We start from the raw sequence: 20,776 nt of genomic DNA on the forward strand, positions 1-20,776 counted from the left end.
TGCACGATTCCTTTCCGTTACATCTTACCTTGAGATTAGGAGTGCGTGCGTGCGAGCCTACCTTCTTTAGATGTAGAGTTCGTGGGATCTTGTGGTACCGCTCGCAATGTTTTTCGCGTCGCGTGCAGCCCTTTATTCATGTTTTTGTCCCGAAAGTTATTACTGAAAAAATTGTAATGTCAGCTTAAAGGATAACGCTAATTAATTTTCAGTCATGTGTTGCGAATGCCTAACGTTTGCGAACCAACCCAACCTTATTCTTTCGTGAAATTGATAAACATCAGGGGAAGGGGGTGCTTCCCTGCTAGTAATTAGCTCACGCGTACGTCTACTCTTCTAGTCTGGTTGCCACTCTTATTCTTGGTTTTTCGCCGGGCCGCCTGACGTTATGTTTGTTTTCTTCGGGTCCGTCTTTAATCCTACTTTAACGCTCCTTTCCTTTATATCTCCAGAATTTTTTTCCTGATTCGCGACCGTCATTGTTGAAAAGCGTGATATCGTCTGCAAAAACGCAAGTATACCTAGCTAAGATATTCTTCGTTAATACTTATTCCTGTTATTTCCCGTTCTAGTTCATTAAATATTTACAGTGAATGTGCCGTGAACAACATTGAAGAGAAAGAGAGAGAAAAGGGAGAAAGGAAACACAGGGAGGTTAACCAGAAGCAGTCTCCGGTTTGCTACCCTGCACGTGGGAAGGGGAAAGGGGATGTAAAAGAATGAAAGAGAAGAAGAAGAGTTTGTGACGACAGCACGCGACAAAATACGACAAAACAAAACAAAACGAAGTACTTGGACATTGAAGAGATTGTAACTCTTCACCTGACCCCATTCTCGATCGGGATTTTCCTACTTTTTTTGAGGAATATGGTGGCTGTGGTATTGTTTTAGATGTTGGCTATGGTATCTACAGATGTTTAGGTACTCCTTTATGACATAATTATTCCTGAACTGCTGGCGTGTGTTCATATCTGTGAATAAATTGGTGTTGATAACCTTCCAAATGTGTTGCTCCTTCATTACCCAGACGCACGCGTAGTTGGTGCAGCAGGCCTTTCATTCTTTTAGTTGTGTTGGAGACAATATTGACTTTCCCTCTCGTCCTTGCAAGGCTCCACAGAATTCTGGGTCTCAATAGCACACTAAGACACCAGTGGAGATGTCGTTGTAATTAAGAAGTATTTTTTGAATACGGCGCCAATGGTAGTCGATGAATGCCGTTCGGCTGCGAATAGGCTATTTTAGCACTGCTGACTTACGGCACAGTAACTACAGCAATACTGAACTACAGTGGTCGGCACGCAGCCGTCTCACTTTATAACACTTGGAAGAGCCTTTCTGATCAAGTTACTGTGCGCATCGAGCAAGTGCCGCCGGTGTGCCCTTATAAACTAGTTACGTGCAGACCACGACGGTATAGTACAACCGTACTTAACGCACGGTAAACCACCACTGCTAAAACATCATAATGACGGGTGTAAACGCTCACGCCGGCGGCTACCCGACGTCGGCGGGGCCGACACCACGCCAGCATCGGCTAGCCTACATAGGTCCAATGACGGCTTGCCCTCATCGGCTGAATAACGGCAGACCCATCTCGGACCAACGCTGGCTAGTCCACATCGACCAAAAGCCGGCAAGCCCGCATCGTCTCAACGCCGACTAGCCGACATCGGGCCGATGTGGGAGAAAGTAGCATGAGCGTGATTTTCCGACGTGGGGCCAATATTGCTGTCGTCATTTGCCGACGTTGGGCCGAGATCGGTCCAATGCCGGCGTGCTGCCTGCGTTGCAGACGCCTGATGAAGAAGACATAGGCTTATAGTACTGAATTTTCATCGGGATGTTACCAATGGTACGCCCATGTGAATGTAGAGAGCCTTATAAAATGAAAACGAAACTAGAGATAAATTACAAGTTTTGTATTTTTAAGTTTATCAAAACCTTATATTAGCTTTGAATCCAATATTTTAATGGATGAAGTAAAAAAAAAACTGCGGAGAGTTTGCACTAAGTTGCGCAAAGCTTGACACAGGAAAACACGGGCCCGTCACCGCTTGTACTCCACGTCGACCGGCACGTCTAGCTTCGAGATGTGCCGCTTCCTCCTTGGGCATATGCTGCCAGGGTATGCACTATACAGCGGATGTTGCGCGCGATGTCTCTATCGGTGGGCGTGGCGTAGTTACTGCGCATGCGCGGCTTGGCGAGGTGGTGCGGTATCTGGTCGCTAGACGATGCGATGCTCGATTCCTCTTTCTTTTTATCTTTTTCACTCTCTCTCTACTTCTGTCTGTCTCTTTCGTTGATGTTCTCTGTCTCACTTTTTCTTTCTGCAGTTCTTTATCTCTATTTCTCTCTTTCTCATTCTTTTTGTCCTACGTTTACTCTCTCCCCTCTTTCTTTCCCTCCTCGATCCTCACCATAACATCTCTCCTCCTCATGCTCACTTCCCTTTCCCACCCCCTTGCTACACTATACTATACAAGGCCATGCTATGCTCTGCTAGCGTGGCGGGATAGCCGAGTGGTTAGGACGCTCGCCTTCGGATGGAGGGAGCGCGGGTTTAACTCCCGACGAATTTTTTATCGGCAAGATTTTTTCTCTATTTTTCTCTCTTTATATATTTCTTTCCGTCCTTCTGTTTGTTTCTCTCTCTCTTTTAACACGAAAGTGTTTTATGCCGGGGTCCACCATGGCTCCACTGACGCATTTCCGTCACGGATATGACGTTGTAAAATATAAAGACTAACATATGGCAAAAAAAAAAAACTAGAAGAAAAAGTTCCGTCACCGGGAGTCGAATTCACGACCCCTCGATCCCCAGCGCGAAACGACTCCGCCACAGACGGCACGTTCACCGGCATACTAATGCCGTGCAATTTATATACACCATTTGCCGGTGGCGGTACTTAGAGATCGGTGGTACATCAGCGTGTTTTCGGTATCAATAGCGAGATGGCGCGAAGGGCTCGAAGGGAGCGCTTTAAAGGTCGTCGCCCCACGCGTTGAGATGACCGTGCGCCACTACAGGGCGTGGCGCTCGTGCGCGCGCGCTTATCTGGTACGTCTTGCGCTCTCACCGCAAGTTTGCGTTGAAGTTAAAGGGAGCACGAAGGTCACTTCGCTCACTAAAACGGCCGCTTTTGCGAAAGGAGCGCAAATGAAAACGCTGAATGAAATGGCTGAATGAAAACGCCGCCATTGCTGTGTGTGTTTTTTTAGAATGTTGCTCTACAGTGATTCCGCCTTCGAACCCCAAAGGCGAAGTTCAGGCAAAAAACAGTTTTCTTCGAGCGCACGTAAGATTCTTTGCGTACAACTTTCACCATTATAACACGCAAACTATATGCACAATGTTATAGTCCGTAGTTTTGAAGCATTATGTGCCTTTATTAACAGCGGAATTATTCTAGGGCTGTGCCGGACAATCGATGAGTGTCAGAGGTAGTCACGTACGGCTCCCAGATGCACCCATAGATAGCGTAAGTGTCTCTGTCGCGGACGAAGCGGTAGCCGCACAGTGAAACTGGGAAGCGTGGTTACAGTGTGAGTTGGGCCTAAAGTCGCTGTAGCAGGGGTGGGTGTGGCAGGGGCTGCCACACATCATTTCTCATGCATCCCTACTCTACAAATAACGTGACCGCTGACACCCACACAGAATTAGAAAACATTACAGAAAATCACAAGGGAAACACAAGAGAGCTGGAGTTCAGCTGTTTCTGCAGATTTCACACTGTTTATAACTGGGGCGAGTTTCTTTTATCTAAACACGTACAGGCTGCTACAGTGTAATAAGACTGATAGGTCCTGTGACCATAAGTTTGGGGGGGTTGCAGGCATGCTGGTGTTATTGCTATCGTCACGCCGTGTATAGAGTGAACTGTGGCGCAAAGCATTGAAATTCAGTGTACCGGTTTTCTGCTACAATATATTGGCATAGCAAGGTGTGTGGTGTTTTGACAGCGAAGCCGTTTAACAACTCGTTCCTTGTGAGTCGATCTAGAAAACTGTGATAACCATAAACGGGTATTTGCCACAGAAATAGGGCAAATCCCACTACTCACCATTGGTCCACTAAAACGAAGAAGGCAACAGTTAGCCTAAAAAGATGGCTGCGAAAAAAGGAGTATGTGCCACAGAAATTGGTTAAATCCGACTGCTCACCATTTGTCGACTAAAAATGAAGAAGGCAACAGTTAGCCCAACAACAAATGGGTTTGAAGCGACGACGGCGAGCCGAAGACCGCGAGTACGTACGGCGATATAATACTACGGAACGGAGAAGGCAACGGCGGCTGCGAGAAGACCCCGAAGAGATGGAACGCCTACGCCAACGACGACGTGGCCCTATATCTATAGAGGTGCGAACGCTTCGTTTCAGCGCGAGTTTATTTCTCTGAAGTTTGGACATCGTTGTCGTGTCTGTGACTGTCTGTGGTTTAAGTCGAACCTGTGGTTTAAGCATCACCTAGCTAAAGCCTAGCAAGAACCTAGAAGCAACCTAATCCTGCATCACCTAGCTAAGGCCTAGAAACAACCTAGAAGATACCAGATTAGTCTTCAAAATCGTCCAGTTTCGCTGTTTCAAGTCTTGCACGGATTAGTGCAAACTTCGACAATTCTTTTTAAAAAGTCTGTCTTCAATCTTCAAAAGGTTACTGAAGACGCTTCTTACCCATTTGACGCATTGCTGTTCCCCAAGTCTACACATAATACAGTAATACCTTCCTTTGCTCAATGGTGCAGTGAGAGTAACTAACGCATTTTACTGGTGGTTTCACAGCACAGAAAATTTTCTCCCTCTTAGGGCCTTGAAGCAGTGGCGATAAAAGGCAAGCGTATCTCCGCTTGCGGTAGAATACTTACAGCAAATGCGCTGTTATCTTAATGTACCACAACAGAAAAGTACGAAAAAACTAAAATCGCTTACTGTGAAGTAGGTGCGGTACTTAACCGACGATGATTCGTTTATTTTTTCTTTAGTGTGCGTCATTTACAAGTTTACCCGATTACCGGCACATCTTGTTCTCTTGGCATGGAAATTTCTTCAGTACTGGGAAAAGTCCTGTTCACTGAATTTCACTCTCCATTACCTGTCCTAAACAACGATTTTCCTAATATGTTAATTAATATTCCCAGCAAGTATCGGCGCATAATTAACCTTCCAGAAGTAGTTACCACCACACTTTTTAACGACTCTAGAGACGTCATTTCAGACGCAGAATGCTTTAATGCTTTAAACAACACATTTCACCTGTTTTTACTGAAGAATTAGACGCTCCCTTACCTATGTGTTCATGTTATATCACGTCTTCCATGCGTGCAATTAGTTTTTATGTTGATTTTATCTCATCTGTTATCAAAAAAGTGATGTTGTCATCAGTTTTCCGACGAGGACTAGATGGCATTAACGCGAAAGTGTTCAAAAATACAGGGTACATTGCTTTGGCTTATTCTGTTTTGTTGTTTTCGCAATCTATTTTAACAGATATCATTCCAACTGACTGCAAAGTGGGAAAGGTCGTTCCGGTCTGCAAGTCTAATAACAAAAACACACCACTGAACTACAGACCATTCTCCTTGACCTGCGTACCTTGCAGAGTCAGGGAACACGTCATTTACTCTTGCATTATGAATTTCCCCCCGATTCCCATAACTTATTTTACTGCTCAACGCGGGTTACGAAGCCGTCTATCTTGCGAAACCCTGCTTGTCATCCTAGTTCATGACCCTCATGCTAACCGTGACGTTAACGTACAAACCACTTCCGTTTTCCTTGATTGCGTAAAAGCCTTTGATAAAGTACCCCATAAACGCTTAATATTAAAATTATCCTTAACTTGCACCCGCATGTACTAAATTGGATAAAAGAATCCTTGACTAACCGTTCACAAGTGGTGTTCACAAATAATAATCTGTATAACCCAGGTGTGCCTCAAGGCTCCGCCCTCAGTCTTCTTTTATTCCTAATGTAAATTAACGACATACTTTTCTATGTATCTTCGAATATCCGCACCTTGCTGACGACTGCATCATTCACGGAACGCCGATTCAGCCGATTTGACTCCATGATACAAGTCCTCGACCACATCTTCCAGGGGTGCAATGACTGACTGACTGACTGACTGACTAATATTCACTGAATGGAAGCTCATTTCCTTCACTCATCGCTGAAATCCCATAAACCTCCCTTATAACATAGCTAACGGCCCTGTTCAATCAGTCACAAATACCTTGGAGTTGCACCATCTAACAATATGTCTTTGAATGCGCACATTCCTAAAATCACCTCATCAGCTAACAGAACACTGGGTTTTCGAAACGACATTTACGTAACGCTCCGAACCACGTAAAGCTACTTGCTGTACTCACCTGAAGTAAGTCTCGCAAATATTCTTGAATCCATACAAAATCATGTTGCTAGATTCAATCATGCTTCGTATTCTTACATCAGTGCTTCCTCCCTCAAAGCCAAGAAGTGAAACTTGTCGCCTTTGTTTTCTCAACGACGCGTTGCAACCCTCTCTCTGTGTCACAAGCTCTTGCACTCGCCCCTTACTCGCGCTTCTTCATTATTTCTGAAGCTCGCGCATCTACAGCACTGGTCATGCTCTACAAGTTTCTGGCTTGCGCGCTCCCACTAAAACATTTCTTGCTTCATTTTTACGCGGAGCAGCAAGGGACTTGAACGGCCTTTTCCACAACATCGTCCATATCACCTGCCCGTCAACCTTCGCGCATAGCATATCCAACTCAACTTCTCATCGTTCACTGTTTGCATATTGTTTGCATATAACGCATCCCTTATATAATTTTCCTCGGGGGTTTTTTTAGGAAATAATATTAAAACGAAATGAAAATTCGTGTAGTCGCCATAATTTATTTTTTGAGAAAAAGCCACCTGCAACATGACGAAATATAAATTGTGCGAGGAGCGTTGTACTATAAAAAAGTGGCGAAGATGTCTGTAACGGAAAATTAAGAGGTGGCTTGCGCACACGTGAGGACTCTGACAACAGGGCGCGTCACGACATGGATTCAGTACTAATCACTATAAAATCAACATTGGCCATAAGTTAACTTTCTTTTTTCTGCTACTCACGGGATGGCCATAGCTGCCATTCAGATGCAGACTATATGCTATATCTGCACAAGAAATTTCATGGCCTATCTGATTTTGACTCAGCATGATTCACACCGGATTCCGCTCTTGCTTTTACAGTTTTTAAACGGTTTGTTCCTTCGCACATATAGACCGCTTTTGCTAAAACACCTGCAGCTATAACTTGGGAAAAGAAGGGATATGACTTGCGTCGAATGAATTCATTATGGGCATGGTCTACGAGTACTGTTAGTTTTTGTTCAAGCCGTTCACAGGATCAATTTATGATTTCGACGTTACTGATGCATCGCTTCATAATCGGAGCCCTCTTTTGACGAAGAGTCATTCTTACGTCCAATTATGGTGTCTAATTATTGAATGAAACAAGTAAATGTTTAAGCGTTCGTTTCTTTGTTTGATACAACCTTAATGAAAAGCAGCAGATAACGAAGCCAAAGAAGGTATCGGGAATGTTAATCGTACCATTTTAAGTGTATTGTAGTAATTTTGGTATAGATGTGAAGAAAATAAAGGGGACGAATAGACAACTTGCCGCCGGCAGGGACCGAACTTGCGGGTCCTTGCCGGCGGCAAGTGGTGGAAACCTGGGCAGGGTGGAAACGGAAAGCAATGTGTCAAAAAAACTTAGCGTAGCTTGCACTGGAGGCGCAATGCTAAACAGCCAGCGGAGCTGATGGGCACAAGTGATCCTAGCTGTTGCAAATTTTCCCCGTCTTTCTTCTTCTATTTCTTTTTTTCTGTCTTGGCTCAGTTTTTTGTGTATGTCTCGTTTGATTTGTATTTCTTTCTTTCCCTCGTTCTATTTATTTCTCTTTCTCAGTCGTTCCTTCTTTCTCTCTCTCTCTGTATTTCTCGCTTCTTCTTTCTTTCTATCTCTTTCTCGCGCTCTCTATTCCTTTTTTGTTCCTTTTTTCTCTTTCTGCCTTTCGTTCTCTCTGTTTCTCTCATTCGCTTTCTTTCTATGCTATGCTTTACTCCGTCCCTCCTCCTTTCCCTCCTCTTTATTCTTACATCTGTCCTCCCCACCCTCCGTTCCCTTTCCCACCCCATTGCTATGCTGTACTATACAAGGTTATGCTACACTCTGCTAGCGTGCCTGGATAGCCGAGTGGTTAAAAAGCTCGCTTTTGAATCGTGGGTACGTGCGTTCGAATCTCGCCTAGCGAAGAAACATTTTACCCTAGGATTTCTATCTGCCTTTAATTCTCTTTCCTTCTTTCTCTCTCTCTGTACTCGTTGTCTCGCCTATCAGAGTTATTTCATCCCGAGCCGGAAAAATCGGCACACGTGTTCTTGGGGCGAAGCAGAAGAAGAAGAAGAATACATCGACGATGAAGAAGAGGACGAAGAGAATGCGTGTTGGTTCATGATGATGATCACTGCTGTTCGCTGTTCTCGGACTAACGACCACCGTAAACAGCCCCTCTGTTAAAAATATAAATGTTGCTTGGGTGGGTAATTCATGTTAAAAAGAGGGGGTGAAATTTTTCTTCGAAGACAGTTACAATACTGTGAACCAGTGAAAGCATCTCGTCAGAATTAATAGCTGCAAGTGCATATACGTCAGCGCAAAACAATGCATTTAAGGTACTGATCATATGCAAGCCAACCGAAGGTGTTTTGTCAACCTGGATAAAATATGTGTATGTCACTCAAGAAAGGGGCAATAGATGAATCGATGCAGGCTCCATCCCTTTGAATGTAACGTGAATAAAATAATAAAAGGAGTCCTAGAAAGTTAGTGACATGAACTTCACACTTGCCTTGCAATTCAACACTGTCATGCTGTCACATATAATCCTAGACGGTAGGTAGGAAATGATTTTGTGAAATTGAATAATGAAGCTACTTTGCTCCAATTAAAAATACCTGCAAGCTTTGCTCATAAATGCTTGAGGCCCGTGTACTTAGATTCAGGTGCACGCTAAAGAACCGCAGGTTTTCGAAATTTCCGGAGCCCTGCACTACAGCGTCTCCCATAATTATATCGTGGTTTTGGGACGTTAAACCTCAACGATTATTATAAGCTTTGCTTATAAGCTAAAAAACCTAGAAAATTTTGTGTATTTCTCATTAGGAGGGAATCATCCATAACCAAGGGCTTCAAATGTTGATGTGAATGAACAAAACTAGAGTTCTGCCTCGTATCTCGTTTCGAAACGATTACTCCGGTTGAAATCTCTGCTTTGTTAGTTTTAGCACTGAATAAAACTTTGGGAAAATCGCTTTTACATTCGGAAACGGCGTAGAACGTACACAAAAGACTGAAATGTTTCAGGGCTTATTGGCTTCAGTTCGAACTTTTAAACTGTAACTTCGTCCTGGTTGGCAAAAGTACATGTTGTGGCTGCTTTGGCTATAGGAACAAGCTATAATGACTGCAAAATCAAATAAAATCTCCTTCCTTGTTGTCTGGAAGAACCTCCAGGTTCTTCCATCTGTGTCTCTTTTCGTGACTTTTTTTTTAAACACTTGCACCAGTCAAAGTATTTGCTTTGTGACATACCAACTAACCATAGCTGCTACAGTACTCAGGGACAGGTCCTGCAAGTTTCAGGGAGGATTCTTTTTCTGATATGACATGTTCAATGTTCTTTTATATGCCCATAATCTCATCCATGAATGGTAGCAATATTTCTATTATGGACTATTTGTATAGGTCAATGAAATTATCTGTTTTTCCGTTTTGCTTTAGCTGTGCTGCTTAGACCAGAGAGATCTGCAAAATCATGAAAATAAACAGAAATTGCATATATAAAAAAATTGCACCATCTCCCTCTAATGTGAACCATGTGTGGATGCGAAGCAGCGGGGAGATGGTTCGCTTGAGCGGGAGATGGTGTAATTTTTTTAGGAGCTGGCTCGCCAGGTTCTTAAGCTGGGGCGAAGTCCCACGCCGTAACCTGCATCCATCCATTCAAAGCGTCGTGGAACGCGAAGAGGAACGCTACGCACGTCGTGTCTTCCCTCTAGTCTGGCCGTTAATTCTCACAGGGCGAGCGGGGAACGTGGTCGACAAGCGCGCGAGAGGGGGAGAGCGTAGGAGAGGATAGAGAGAGTCAGGGGACGCGCATGCGCTGGCGCTCATCACGGCGTTGCAAGGAGAGAATGAGGCGCGCGAGAGGGGGGAGCGTTGGAGAGGAGAGGAGGGGAGGAGGATGCGCATGCGCAGGAAGTGTGGTCACGCCTCACACCACCACCACCGGATTGAACTCCGCCATAAGCTGCTTCGCATCTAATAACCAGACCATCGAAGTACGTCAGTAACGTTACCAACACCCGGCGTTGCTAGCTTTATTTTGTAAAACTATAGTGTAATCTCTCTCTCTCTCTCTGTGTGGTGTGTGTGTGTGTGTGTGTGCGTGCGTGCGTGCGTGTGTGTGTGTGTGTGTGTGTGTGTGTGTGTGTGTGTGTGTGTGTGTGTGTGTGTGTGCGCGTGTGTGTGTGTGTGTGTGTGTGTGTCATAATCATCATCCAGCCCCTGGAGTAGCTTGTCAGGCGACTAGCCAGGCTAACACCTCCAGCATTTCATTAAAGTATTTCTCTATCTGTGTCTAACATTACCACTTCTTAATGTTAGCGTGATTAACGTATACATAAGTGAGATTAAAAGATGGAGACAAATGGTGAAGACAAAATACACACGTGTGTCTTATCTTCACGATTCTTCCAAATCTTTTAACCCCATGCCCACATTCATCATGCTAAATCAACTCGCCCAGCTAGGTGTATTTTTGAGCATTAGCAATTAGAAATACAATTAATCAGTCAAGGTGACATCTTTTAAAATAATCCTGTAAGAAGTGGTTGTGCAAGGGTTACCACACTCCTTTTGGGTAGTAGAAACCAAGAATAGAAAAGAACAAACGAGTGAGACACAATCAATTTTCTCTCTGTAAGCTTTATTGGCTTCTTCGATTGACTAATGCTCTCTAAACTAACGTTAGTTTATGGGCTATCTGCTAATGCGGCGTAGCGTCAAAGCTTTGTTCCTCGCACACTGTTCAGCCATGAGAGCCGGTCTGTACGCTGACGAAACGCCCCTCACCGCACTGCGGAAAGCTGAGTTACTCCCACTCAGTACTGACGTCAACTTTTCTGGCGTAGAAACTTCATCGGACCCGTCTTTCCCGGGGTGAGAACTATCCGAAGTTGATTTGAGAAACGCGTCGACAGGGGCAAATGCACACAATTAAACACACCGATGATACATTCACACATGTTTGTCACAAAAGAAAAGCTGTAAAGTGCGCTGAGCAATAAAGAAAAGTGCAAATAAAACAAATGCAGCAAGGCATGCACAATATGTGATAAATTGGTGATCGGGAAGACAGGATGAGTAGTCTGTACACGGGCGTGTAATGGGAACACAGTTCGTGGCCCAGCTAGTGGCTCCACCAGGGACCGCCGTCACCAATGTCGTAGTCGGCTCCTCCACCACCTCCTCCACCGTAGCCTCCTTGGATAACGACGTCAGCCACTCCACCGCCGCCGCCGCCGCCGCCCTCAGCTACAACAATGTTCCCGCCTCCGCCTCCGCCGCCATCAGATTCTACGGTAATACCAGGGTCTGGAGCCGCGTCCGCGCTTTGGATGACGATCAGGTCGTCACCGGTGCCACCGCCTCCTACATGACGAAGGAAAGAGTGTAAGAAAAAAAAGAGCTTCCAAAGCAGCCGCAATACTAGGCATAGTCTTCGCTACAGCGATTAGCAATGGTGTCCGAATAGTAACACTGAAACAACCCAAGGCTAGAGAAAATGAACGGTTTCAACACATATTACTGGGCTTATTTGTTATCGGCTGTTGCGCGTGTTGTAATTATTGATACTTTCACAACTCACGCCACAGCTGATATGACGTAATTTCAATGCGATGTGAATCATTATCAAGTCCATTTATATTTACACTGAATGTGTCCTCCCATCAAAACCATCACTAACCTGACCACTTTCCGGTGGTTTTGACTACAGTATCACAAGTACAGCGTATAAAGACGCCCAAGTGAGCGTTCCTCTCGAAACGTAACTTTTACGATGCCATAATTAGAGTATACTATGTATTTAGTGTATCTAATGTATTTGTGTCCTATATGGATCTTAGATATATAGTTCTGATTAATTGCAAGGTTTTACTGAACCAATCATCTGCTATGTCAAACTCTGACCGCTTGTGATTGTTCAATGTGCAACTAAAGCACGGCGTGAAAGCGTTTTCGGATTAAGCCTTCTTCGGAATGCGGCGACCACCACCCCAAGTCCAAATCGTAATTTTTGTTATCAACAATGACATCTTTTTTTTTCTTTTTTATCGGAACATTAGGCATACATCGCGTAGCTCTGATTTTTAGTTTTGCTTTCATGCACTGCTCTGGCTTAAATATAACAATGAATAAAATCTGTTCGCGAATACATGACTTCAATTTAATAATAGCTGGGGTTTAACGTCTGAAAACCACGATATGATTATGAGAGATGCCGTAGTGGAGGTCTCCGGAGATTTCGACCACCTTGGGTTCTCTAACGTGTACCTGCATCTAAGTACACGGGCCTCAAACATTTTCGCCTCCATCGAAAATGCAGCCGCCGCGGCCGAGATTCGATCCCGCTACCTTTGTGTCAGCAGTCGAGCGCCATAACCGCTAGACCACCGTGGCGGATCGACTTCAATTTATGAATTGAACTCTTAATAAGGTGCTTAAGGAGCTGTCATTACTGTAATATTATAGATATCTGCATAAGTTTAATGGCTTGGGGAACTTCGCCTTAGAAAGAGCAGTATACAAAAGCTTTAATATACATAACTCCCCAGCAGGATCTTCAGCGAAACTCTTGTTTTTCAAAGCATGTGCGTTCAAAAGATGTAAATTTCTTGAACCATTTCGCACAAGTCAGCATCTTATTTTCCTCATTACCTTTTTCACACCGTGGCCCAGCTTTAGGGATAGTAATGTTTTGTACGAATAATTTTTACTTAGAAGTCATTACTTATGAAATGTCGTATCGTTTGCAAAGTGACAAACTGAAATGTGCATGCCGAAACTAGGAATCTGGCGTCCTTGAATTCATTCCTTTCTAAGCTCTACTCTAAGCAGTTGGGAGAGCTAAGCCCATATGACGCCACAAGTGGTCTACGTGCAAGACTGTTCTTATAAATGTATCTGTGTCGTGACGCGCTCTGATGTTATTACAGGCTAACCTACTGCAAAAAGCTGGTACACTGCAAACTACACCCGCGTCTATATTTGCATATCGTGTGTACATGTTCTGTGTAGTTTAGCGCGTCACGATTCCATGAATTACGCTGTGAAAAGACATAACTGTTTTTAAAGAATAAATGCCGATGTACAGTGGTTTCAAAATGCTTAAAGGGGCTAGGGCTGCGTCTTTCGTGGAGTCTAAGATGCACAATATTGGCTAAGTGATCTCTTCTATGTTCACCTCCAGTGCCGAGCGCACGAACACTTGTAGCCACACGTTAGTGAGAGACATTCCCTAACAGGCGACACTGTCAAGCATTCCTGAAATCTATCAATAATACCAAGGGTGTTCAAGTTTTTAAGGGAATTGCGCTAGATAAAAACACGTTACAACATTCCAGGAAGATGCGAATATCGATCTCGAGGTGATAATGTAATGCTAATACCGAGTAGCAGCGGCTCAAATTTCCTCGAAAAGAAAACTTTACGCAGTTAGGTAGCACCGCAATGCAGTGCAATACAAGGCATATTTCGAGAGTTGCTTACCGCGGCCACCGCCTCCACCACCACCACCACCACCTCCAGCCTTCCAGCCTCCTCCTCCGCCGCCCATGTTCCAACTACCGCCACCGGTCTTCCACCAGCCGTTCCCACCACCCATGTCCCAGCCTCCGCCACCTCCAGCAGACCACCCGCCACCTCCCTTCCACCCTCCTCCTCCGCCGCCACTGCTGCCTTTCCAGCTACCGCCTCCACCACGCCGCTTTTTGGGCGGACTGGGCACCGCATGCAGGCTCTTGATCAGGTACACAGATCCCGTCTTGAAGCGTCGAGACATGACAGCTCGTGTGCCATGGGTGCTGTGGCCTCCGGCGAAAGACGTCGTTGCGCAGAAGCCCAGGAAGACGCTAATCAACGTGAGAAGTTTCTGCGTATATAGGCAATGAAAATGCGACTTCAACAACAGCGTTTGCCAGGTGCCCTTGTGTATGAACAGTTGGTATATATTCTACACAATGAATGGCTACAGTTTCTCTTGAGCGTACGAAAGCACCAGTAAAGCTTATTAAGCTGCGGCAATGTGTAGTAAAATGTTTGACGAAAGTTTGTCCGGTCATGTAAGATGATGGTGCTGAAAAAGTTGCGGTCACTGACCAAGTCAAGGTGAAAAAGCACGACAATACGTTTCGGGACCGTGCCAGTTCATTGATCGCACGAATACACTAAATCCTCACCAGATAGCAAGGAGCCCGTACGGGTCGCGAAACGTCTGTCTGTGTTTTTTCACCTTGATTTTATCAGTGGCCGCTACTTCATCCTCAATCCATGACAACATGTATACGTGAAAAAGTCACAGTATTTTTGTTCCAATTTTTACGGATGAAACATTAAGTGGAACGGCGATCCATCTTCCGCACTGTCAGATGAAGAAAACAAATATCCCGCAGCTAGTAACGATTCCACTGAATAATTGACAGAAATACACAACAAAAATTGCTACGCATTACTGACTGCAAGACACTGTACAAAGAAATAACTTGAGTATAAATACGTGATTTTTGTTTCAATTACACATTGGTCAGCGGAGTTAGCTGAGGTCCAGGCTAATTCCGCTGTTCCCACACTTCCCTGTACTACCACATAGTGAAACTGAAAAAAACTCCACTATGCGAACATATCGCAGATGCCTATCTTACACCTAAACAATAAATTGACGAAACAATAAACGAATAAAATTATTCAGTTGCCACCTCGTTTAACACCTCAATAAAGCGGAAGACCAGGAGCCAACACTAGGCTGCAGCAGCTGCTGGCCTTCGCGGAGTCTTGAGACGTAGTCCGAAAGCTGTTTCGCGCACTCCACTTACCAGAGGTTGCATACTGATTTGAGAAGAACGCTTCTGCTGGAAACAGCGAACTGCTTGTAGCGATCTGAAAGCCGTTCTGATGCCCAGTGGATCTGCCGGGCGGCTTATATACGAAAATGCGGCCGCAGCCGCTCATTCGCCGAGGCTTTCTTCACGGTAGAAAAAACTGTCTCGTCACGACATGCACCGTGCACCGATCGGCATATTTGAAGCGTGCCAGTATACTATTGTTGAACGCGGAGGCGAGTGCATGGCTTTCTTTTCTTTCCCGCAGTTTGCGAATTAAAAGGAAACAGTAAGCGCAGCCAGCCGCGAAAGCGAAAACCAAGGTTATAAGAAGAAAAGCCGCGGGGTGAAGAATCTTGTGAACAATGGCCAAGATGTGCCAGGAATAAAGACGAACCCCCGTGAAAGAGAAATAAAAGGATACGCTAGGAAATGCGAGCGCATCTCTTCAAAGGCGATTGAGGTCGGCGATGTGCTCAGGCTGGTTAACTCCGCCCCGCAGGGCTCCACTTTCTCGTCAGAGAAAGAGGCAGACGCGGAAGGACTTTAGAGGGCGTCGGGTGTGATAATCGTCAAGCGACGCTTTCTACGCTACCATTTTGCACCAAGGCCGCTGTATTGATTTTGCGACAGAAGCGCGGTGTTTTGTTTCATGTAGTAGCCTGTAACCAATGAATCGCAGCCATTTTTCACCCACACTTCTTGCTAAGAACCTATTGCTCCTCGGGCCCATAGACGTACTTAGGACCGCGTTGTTCTGCTGCGTAAAAGTGCTCATGGGAAATCCATTATCGATGCACGTATTGTTTTCAACAGCCCTCCTTCTCGGCCCACCATAGGAAGCCATCCTAACATTGTTCCCTTGAATTTGTCGATTGATTGTTTCAGGTTTCCCTTTTTTTTGCAAATACTATTCGGAATTGGAATGATCTTGGGGGTTCCCTGTGAGGGCTACCAAGTGATGGATTTGCAGAGTTACCTTATTATATTCATTAATTCACCCTACAATTGTTTTTCCTATGTTCCTTGTTTCCTTTGTATCTTCTGCATCTAACATGTATTCTATTTATTGACAATATACATATCTGTACTCATTCCTGCAATATCTTGCTCTGCAAGATGACAGTGTATGTAAATAAATAAAATAAGTATAGAGCAATTTCTTCTGACTCTAAAAATTCAATACTGATCAATAATTGTACTCTGTTGTTAAGGCGATCTTTCGTCATATCTCTCAAGAAACGCCAATAAAACCAGAATTGCCGTTGGTGGCTACTTTGCGCAAAATTGGCTACTTTATGACCCTGTCTGGCGACAAAAATTTCAGCTTGGCTCCATGGCTACTTCATAGCTACTTCGAGCTTCTGCTATGGCGCATTCACTAGCCATTGTTCCTGTTACTTGCAGATAAAATGGCAAGCAAGCATACAAGATAGCCATTGTTCGCAAGTTTTTTTTTTCTTTCGCGTTGACCTATGCGCGCTCACGTCTTCTCCACGCCAATGGGCTAATGCACATCGAGGCACCCAACGCCCGGCGCGACTGCGAAGACGGAGTGACGCGCGCATGAACTGAAACGCGTGGCTATAGCACACTGCTGACGTTAGATTCTAATTCTGAAACAGAGGACGTGAAAGAGATATCCGCAACAAAATGAAACTCAAAAGTTCATCTTTGATAAGATTTCGCTACTTGATGCTGGACTGGTATTCTGCTAACTCTGTACCAATTTCGGTCTAGGCTTAAAAAAATAAAATTGAAGGACGCTTGAGCTTTGACTCAAGAGAAGAACGGATAGCATAATCCGGCCCCGTTCGCATAGCCTTTTCAATCAGTAGCCTCGCTTCACCCCTCGGTGGACGCCTCAACCGTGCCGCAAGGATAGGAGCGTCTGTGCGAGTAACATTGCCCGTTTAAAACAGGCCTAGAACGTCTACTGCAAGTACAGTTGCGAAGTGCCCGAGACGCATTAATTCTTCATTTTGGGAATCAACGAAGCACCCACTGCGCGTCCCTAAGGCAACGGGTGAACCTATACGCGGCTGCTCACTTTGTTGATGGTTTTTTATGTCTGAGCGCTTTGTTATGGGTGGGTCTTTCAGCCCCTCACTCGTTGTGTAATTAACAAGTCTTGACGCCTGGCGCGAGTCTACGCTTCTGCCAAGCAACATCACACGCGTTAAGGAGACTCCTTGCATTACATCATTCGTACAGGGTTTTTTTTTTCTGATGCAGTTTTTCTGATGCAGCCAAGTGATGACTTGACTCTGCGGTGAAGCACCTGCTTTCCGCGCAGAAAGCCTAAGTTTGATTTCCACTCGAACCAAAGTTTTTTATTATTTATTTATTTGCATCTATTTCGAATTTTCGCTCACGAATAACGCTGATTTTTCGCTCACAACCAACGACACCGAAGCCGACCCCGGAATTTATGCGAAACGAGCTCTTTAAAAAAATTAGCCTCAATGTTTAATGTTTCGACGGCGTTGGCCCAAAATTTATTTGGCAAGAACCCTATCTACTGTACACAAAGTGTATGCAGGAGGGCTGAAATAATAATAATTTATTAATTTATTTGCGCCATACCTGCGGCTTGAAGACCAAGGACGAGGGAAAAATGTTGTGCTCGTTGTTCTTGGTTTTAGTATATTCAAAGTCATTTTATATGTCCTTGAATAATAATAGTTATATTCATAATATAGATTTTTTTAATTCGGCTACAAATCTGGTGCTAAAATTAAATGGCTAGGCTTCTTTGGCTACTTTTAGCTTGAAGATTGGCTCCTTTTCAAATCTACACAACGGCAACCCTGAACACAAACTATGTTCCAAAAGAGGGTTGAAAACGGCAAAGCGCGGATGTTCTTTATTTCTCGAAGGCCACGACGGCATGTACGAATGATGACTCATATAAAAAGTGAAAAAAGTATAACATCCTGTAATTACGCGCTGTAAAGCTGCAGTGCGAGCCAGTGCTCGGCAGTATCGAAGATACATGTATATTCGATACTATCTTAGATACCGTTTGGGTATCTTGTATCTATATCGCGATACTTCTCGCAGGCAGGACGTGTATGAGTATCTGTATTTCCGATACATTGAAGAATGTATCGTGTATCTTAAGATACAAGATACCGCGATCGCACCACCACCGTGCGAAGCAATAAACGTTAGCTGAGCTCCGCTTCTGTAGCTGATACTGCTGCCACTAAGTCACCAGAAGAAAACTAAAGGCAGTGATATTATTTTATATTTCCGCCAGTTTTCCAACGAGGATAGGCGATGAGCTGTGAGCGTGCCTGTTGGTTGAGGAAAGTTACGTGGTGGCGCTCGCGTCGTCTCGACAGCCAAGCCCGCGACCATCTACGCCCAGCCGACCTTTGGTTTAATCGTTTTTTTTTTTACTTTTGTCGGTGCAATGACACTTGGCACTTAGCCACTGTCCTGTGCCGCGTACTACAATGCGTGCGGTGTCTTTCGCACACATCCTGAGGCGGCTGTAGTGTCATTGTCGACGTTCCTCTTGTGTGGTGCTTTGTTACAAAGTCTAAAAAATTCAAGAATGACGGGTTGCTTTGCCTCTAATGGCTTTCGCACTGCGGCGATTCGAGGATCTCGTGGACGTAAGTTTGACTTACATGCAATGAGATTAACTTATATGCAAATAAGGTTCTAACAGCTATAACGCCAACGGTACCGATGCTGGATCTAACAAAATATGCATTCACCTAACAGACGCTATCTTGGCGTACGTATCTTTTTATTGATTCAAAAAGTTTTTAAAATCATAATTTCACTGTTAACACAAGTTCATTCTTAGTTGTCCTCCTTTTCCATCCCACACATGACCTATGTCTCTGTTGTTTTTAAATGCGAAGCATTTCTTAACGAACCTTTGGCACTATGAGCGTTTCTATCTATCTATTGTGGGCATTGCCCTTCGCTCTGGCTTAAGGAAGACAATACGTAGCTCGGGCTCACGCGCTCGCGCGCTCAAGGCGGAACGACGGCCGACAGTCGAGCCCGGGACTCCGCCCAGTAAAGGTGTATTTCCTTGCTCTGCCTCGGTGTACTTTCTGAGGACTTCAGCCGACCCTTGGCCCTATCTATCTATCTATCTATCTATCTATCTATCTATCTATCTATCTATCTATCTATCTATCTATCTATCTATCTATCTATCTATCTATCTATCTATCTATCTATCTATCTATCTATCTATCTATCTATCTATCTATCTATCTATCTATCTATCTATCTATCTATCTATCTATCTATCTATCTATCTATCTATCTATCCGCCTAAGTCTGGTTGCTGCATGATCGCCTCCTTAACTTGGTGTAGACCAAGATTGGCATGGGAGGGTAACAGGATTTGACGAATATGACTGTCGGGTCATGACATGAATAACGTGAAAATCCTGTCGCGTACGTCGTCAAACCCTTTCGTTCAGACACGTGTGGCACATACCCGTTTACCATGGACCGTGGTTTACGCGTATGCGCCACAGGTGATTGACAGTTTCATCTACCCAGGAACGGCGAAAACAAGCATTGGGAATTTAAATGCGAGAGCGTTAAGAAAAACCGACATCGGCAGCGTTGACCTGAAGAATGGACAGAAGAAAAATTAGGATCTCAGTAGGAATCAAACCCAAGCATTCTGCGTAGCAATCAGGTATTCTACTACAGAGCCACGCCAGGTCTATAAACTGGATTGTAAAAACAGCCTATGCAGGCGTAATGTCGGTGCAACGTCAATTGGGGTTGTGGTGCTGGCTGTGTAATTTTACAAGAAAGCAATAAACACTACATACTCCTACGATGCAGCCGTCATATCAGATTAACGTCTGTGATTCCAGTGTTGGCTCCGCTTTTATAGCAGTCTAATAAACATTACATTTGTATTCCTATGATTCAGTAAGCTATATATAAGCATTGATCGACCCCGGGGGAATACATTAACGAAAGTTACGTATGATATTCACATGATTGCAATATAAAGTGCACTTAGTTTTGATAATACTGACGTATGTACTCTAACGTGAGGGCTAACATTACGTCGCCCCATAAGTTACCCTTTAAACGCCAATGTTGTCGACGTGCCTGGTAAGCCCACGATGTGGACACGAACTACCATACTTCCAAAAACACGTCGATCCACCTCGTAACGCTTGGCTCAAAGCCATAAAATACAGCATAGAAGTACTCGCTGACTGCTTCCCATGAAACCGATTCCCACAACGCGTGGGATCTGCCGATTATTTTCTTCCGGTCTGCTTACTGCAGTATGCGTTTAACGTGCGGCCAAGGTAAGCTCTCTGCTTTATTCCTAGTTTTAACTGTCTGCGTCGTTTCTGCTACTGTTTACACACTTATATTCCACTTGAATTTACTGTTATATAAAGGTGATGTTGATAACAAAAATATAATAATCCGGGCGCGCCTGAGTATACAGTAACGAAAATTCTCCCTACTACAAAGTAAAATAGCGAAATTGTGTTTGAATTATAATAACGTAAATTATTAGGAGCCATCTTAAGTACGTTCGCAAAGGTATTCGAGAAACATTGCTAT

The 20,776-nt window shown here is 44.4% G+C and overlaps 1 protein-coding gene and 1 long non-coding RNA gene across 2 annotated transcripts in view; one reads left to right on the plus strand and one right to left on the minus strand.

Moving 5' to 3' along the window:
* LOC125759399 (uncharacterized) overlaps positions 1 to 20,776 on the plus strand; it is a 173,004-nt gene that overhangs the window by 40,200 nt on the left and 112,028 nt on the right. The gene's annotated exons all lie outside the window — the stretch shown is intronic.
* On the minus strand, positions 11,021 to 15,384 carry LOC119403363 (uncharacterized). Its single transcript, XM_037670308.2, has 2 exons — positions 15,194 to 15,384; positions 11,021 to 14,253 (listed from the first exon to the last, which is right to left on the minus strand). The coding sequence occupies exons 1-2, from the start codon at positions 15,203 to 15,205 to the stop codon at positions 13,810 to 13,812; spliced, it is 456 nt and encodes a 151-aa protein (XP_037526236.1). The 5' UTR covers positions 15,206 to 15,384; the 3' UTR covers positions 11,021 to 13,809.

Source organism: Rhipicephalus sanguineus, chromosome 1 (genome assembly GCF_013339695.2).
Source record: "Rhipicephalus sanguineus isolate Rsan-2018 chromosome 1, BIME_Rsan_1.4, whole genome shotgun sequence".
Lineage (NCBI taxonomy): Eukaryota > Metazoa > Arthropoda > Arachnida > Ixodida > Ixodidae > Rhipicephalus > Rhipicephalus sanguineus.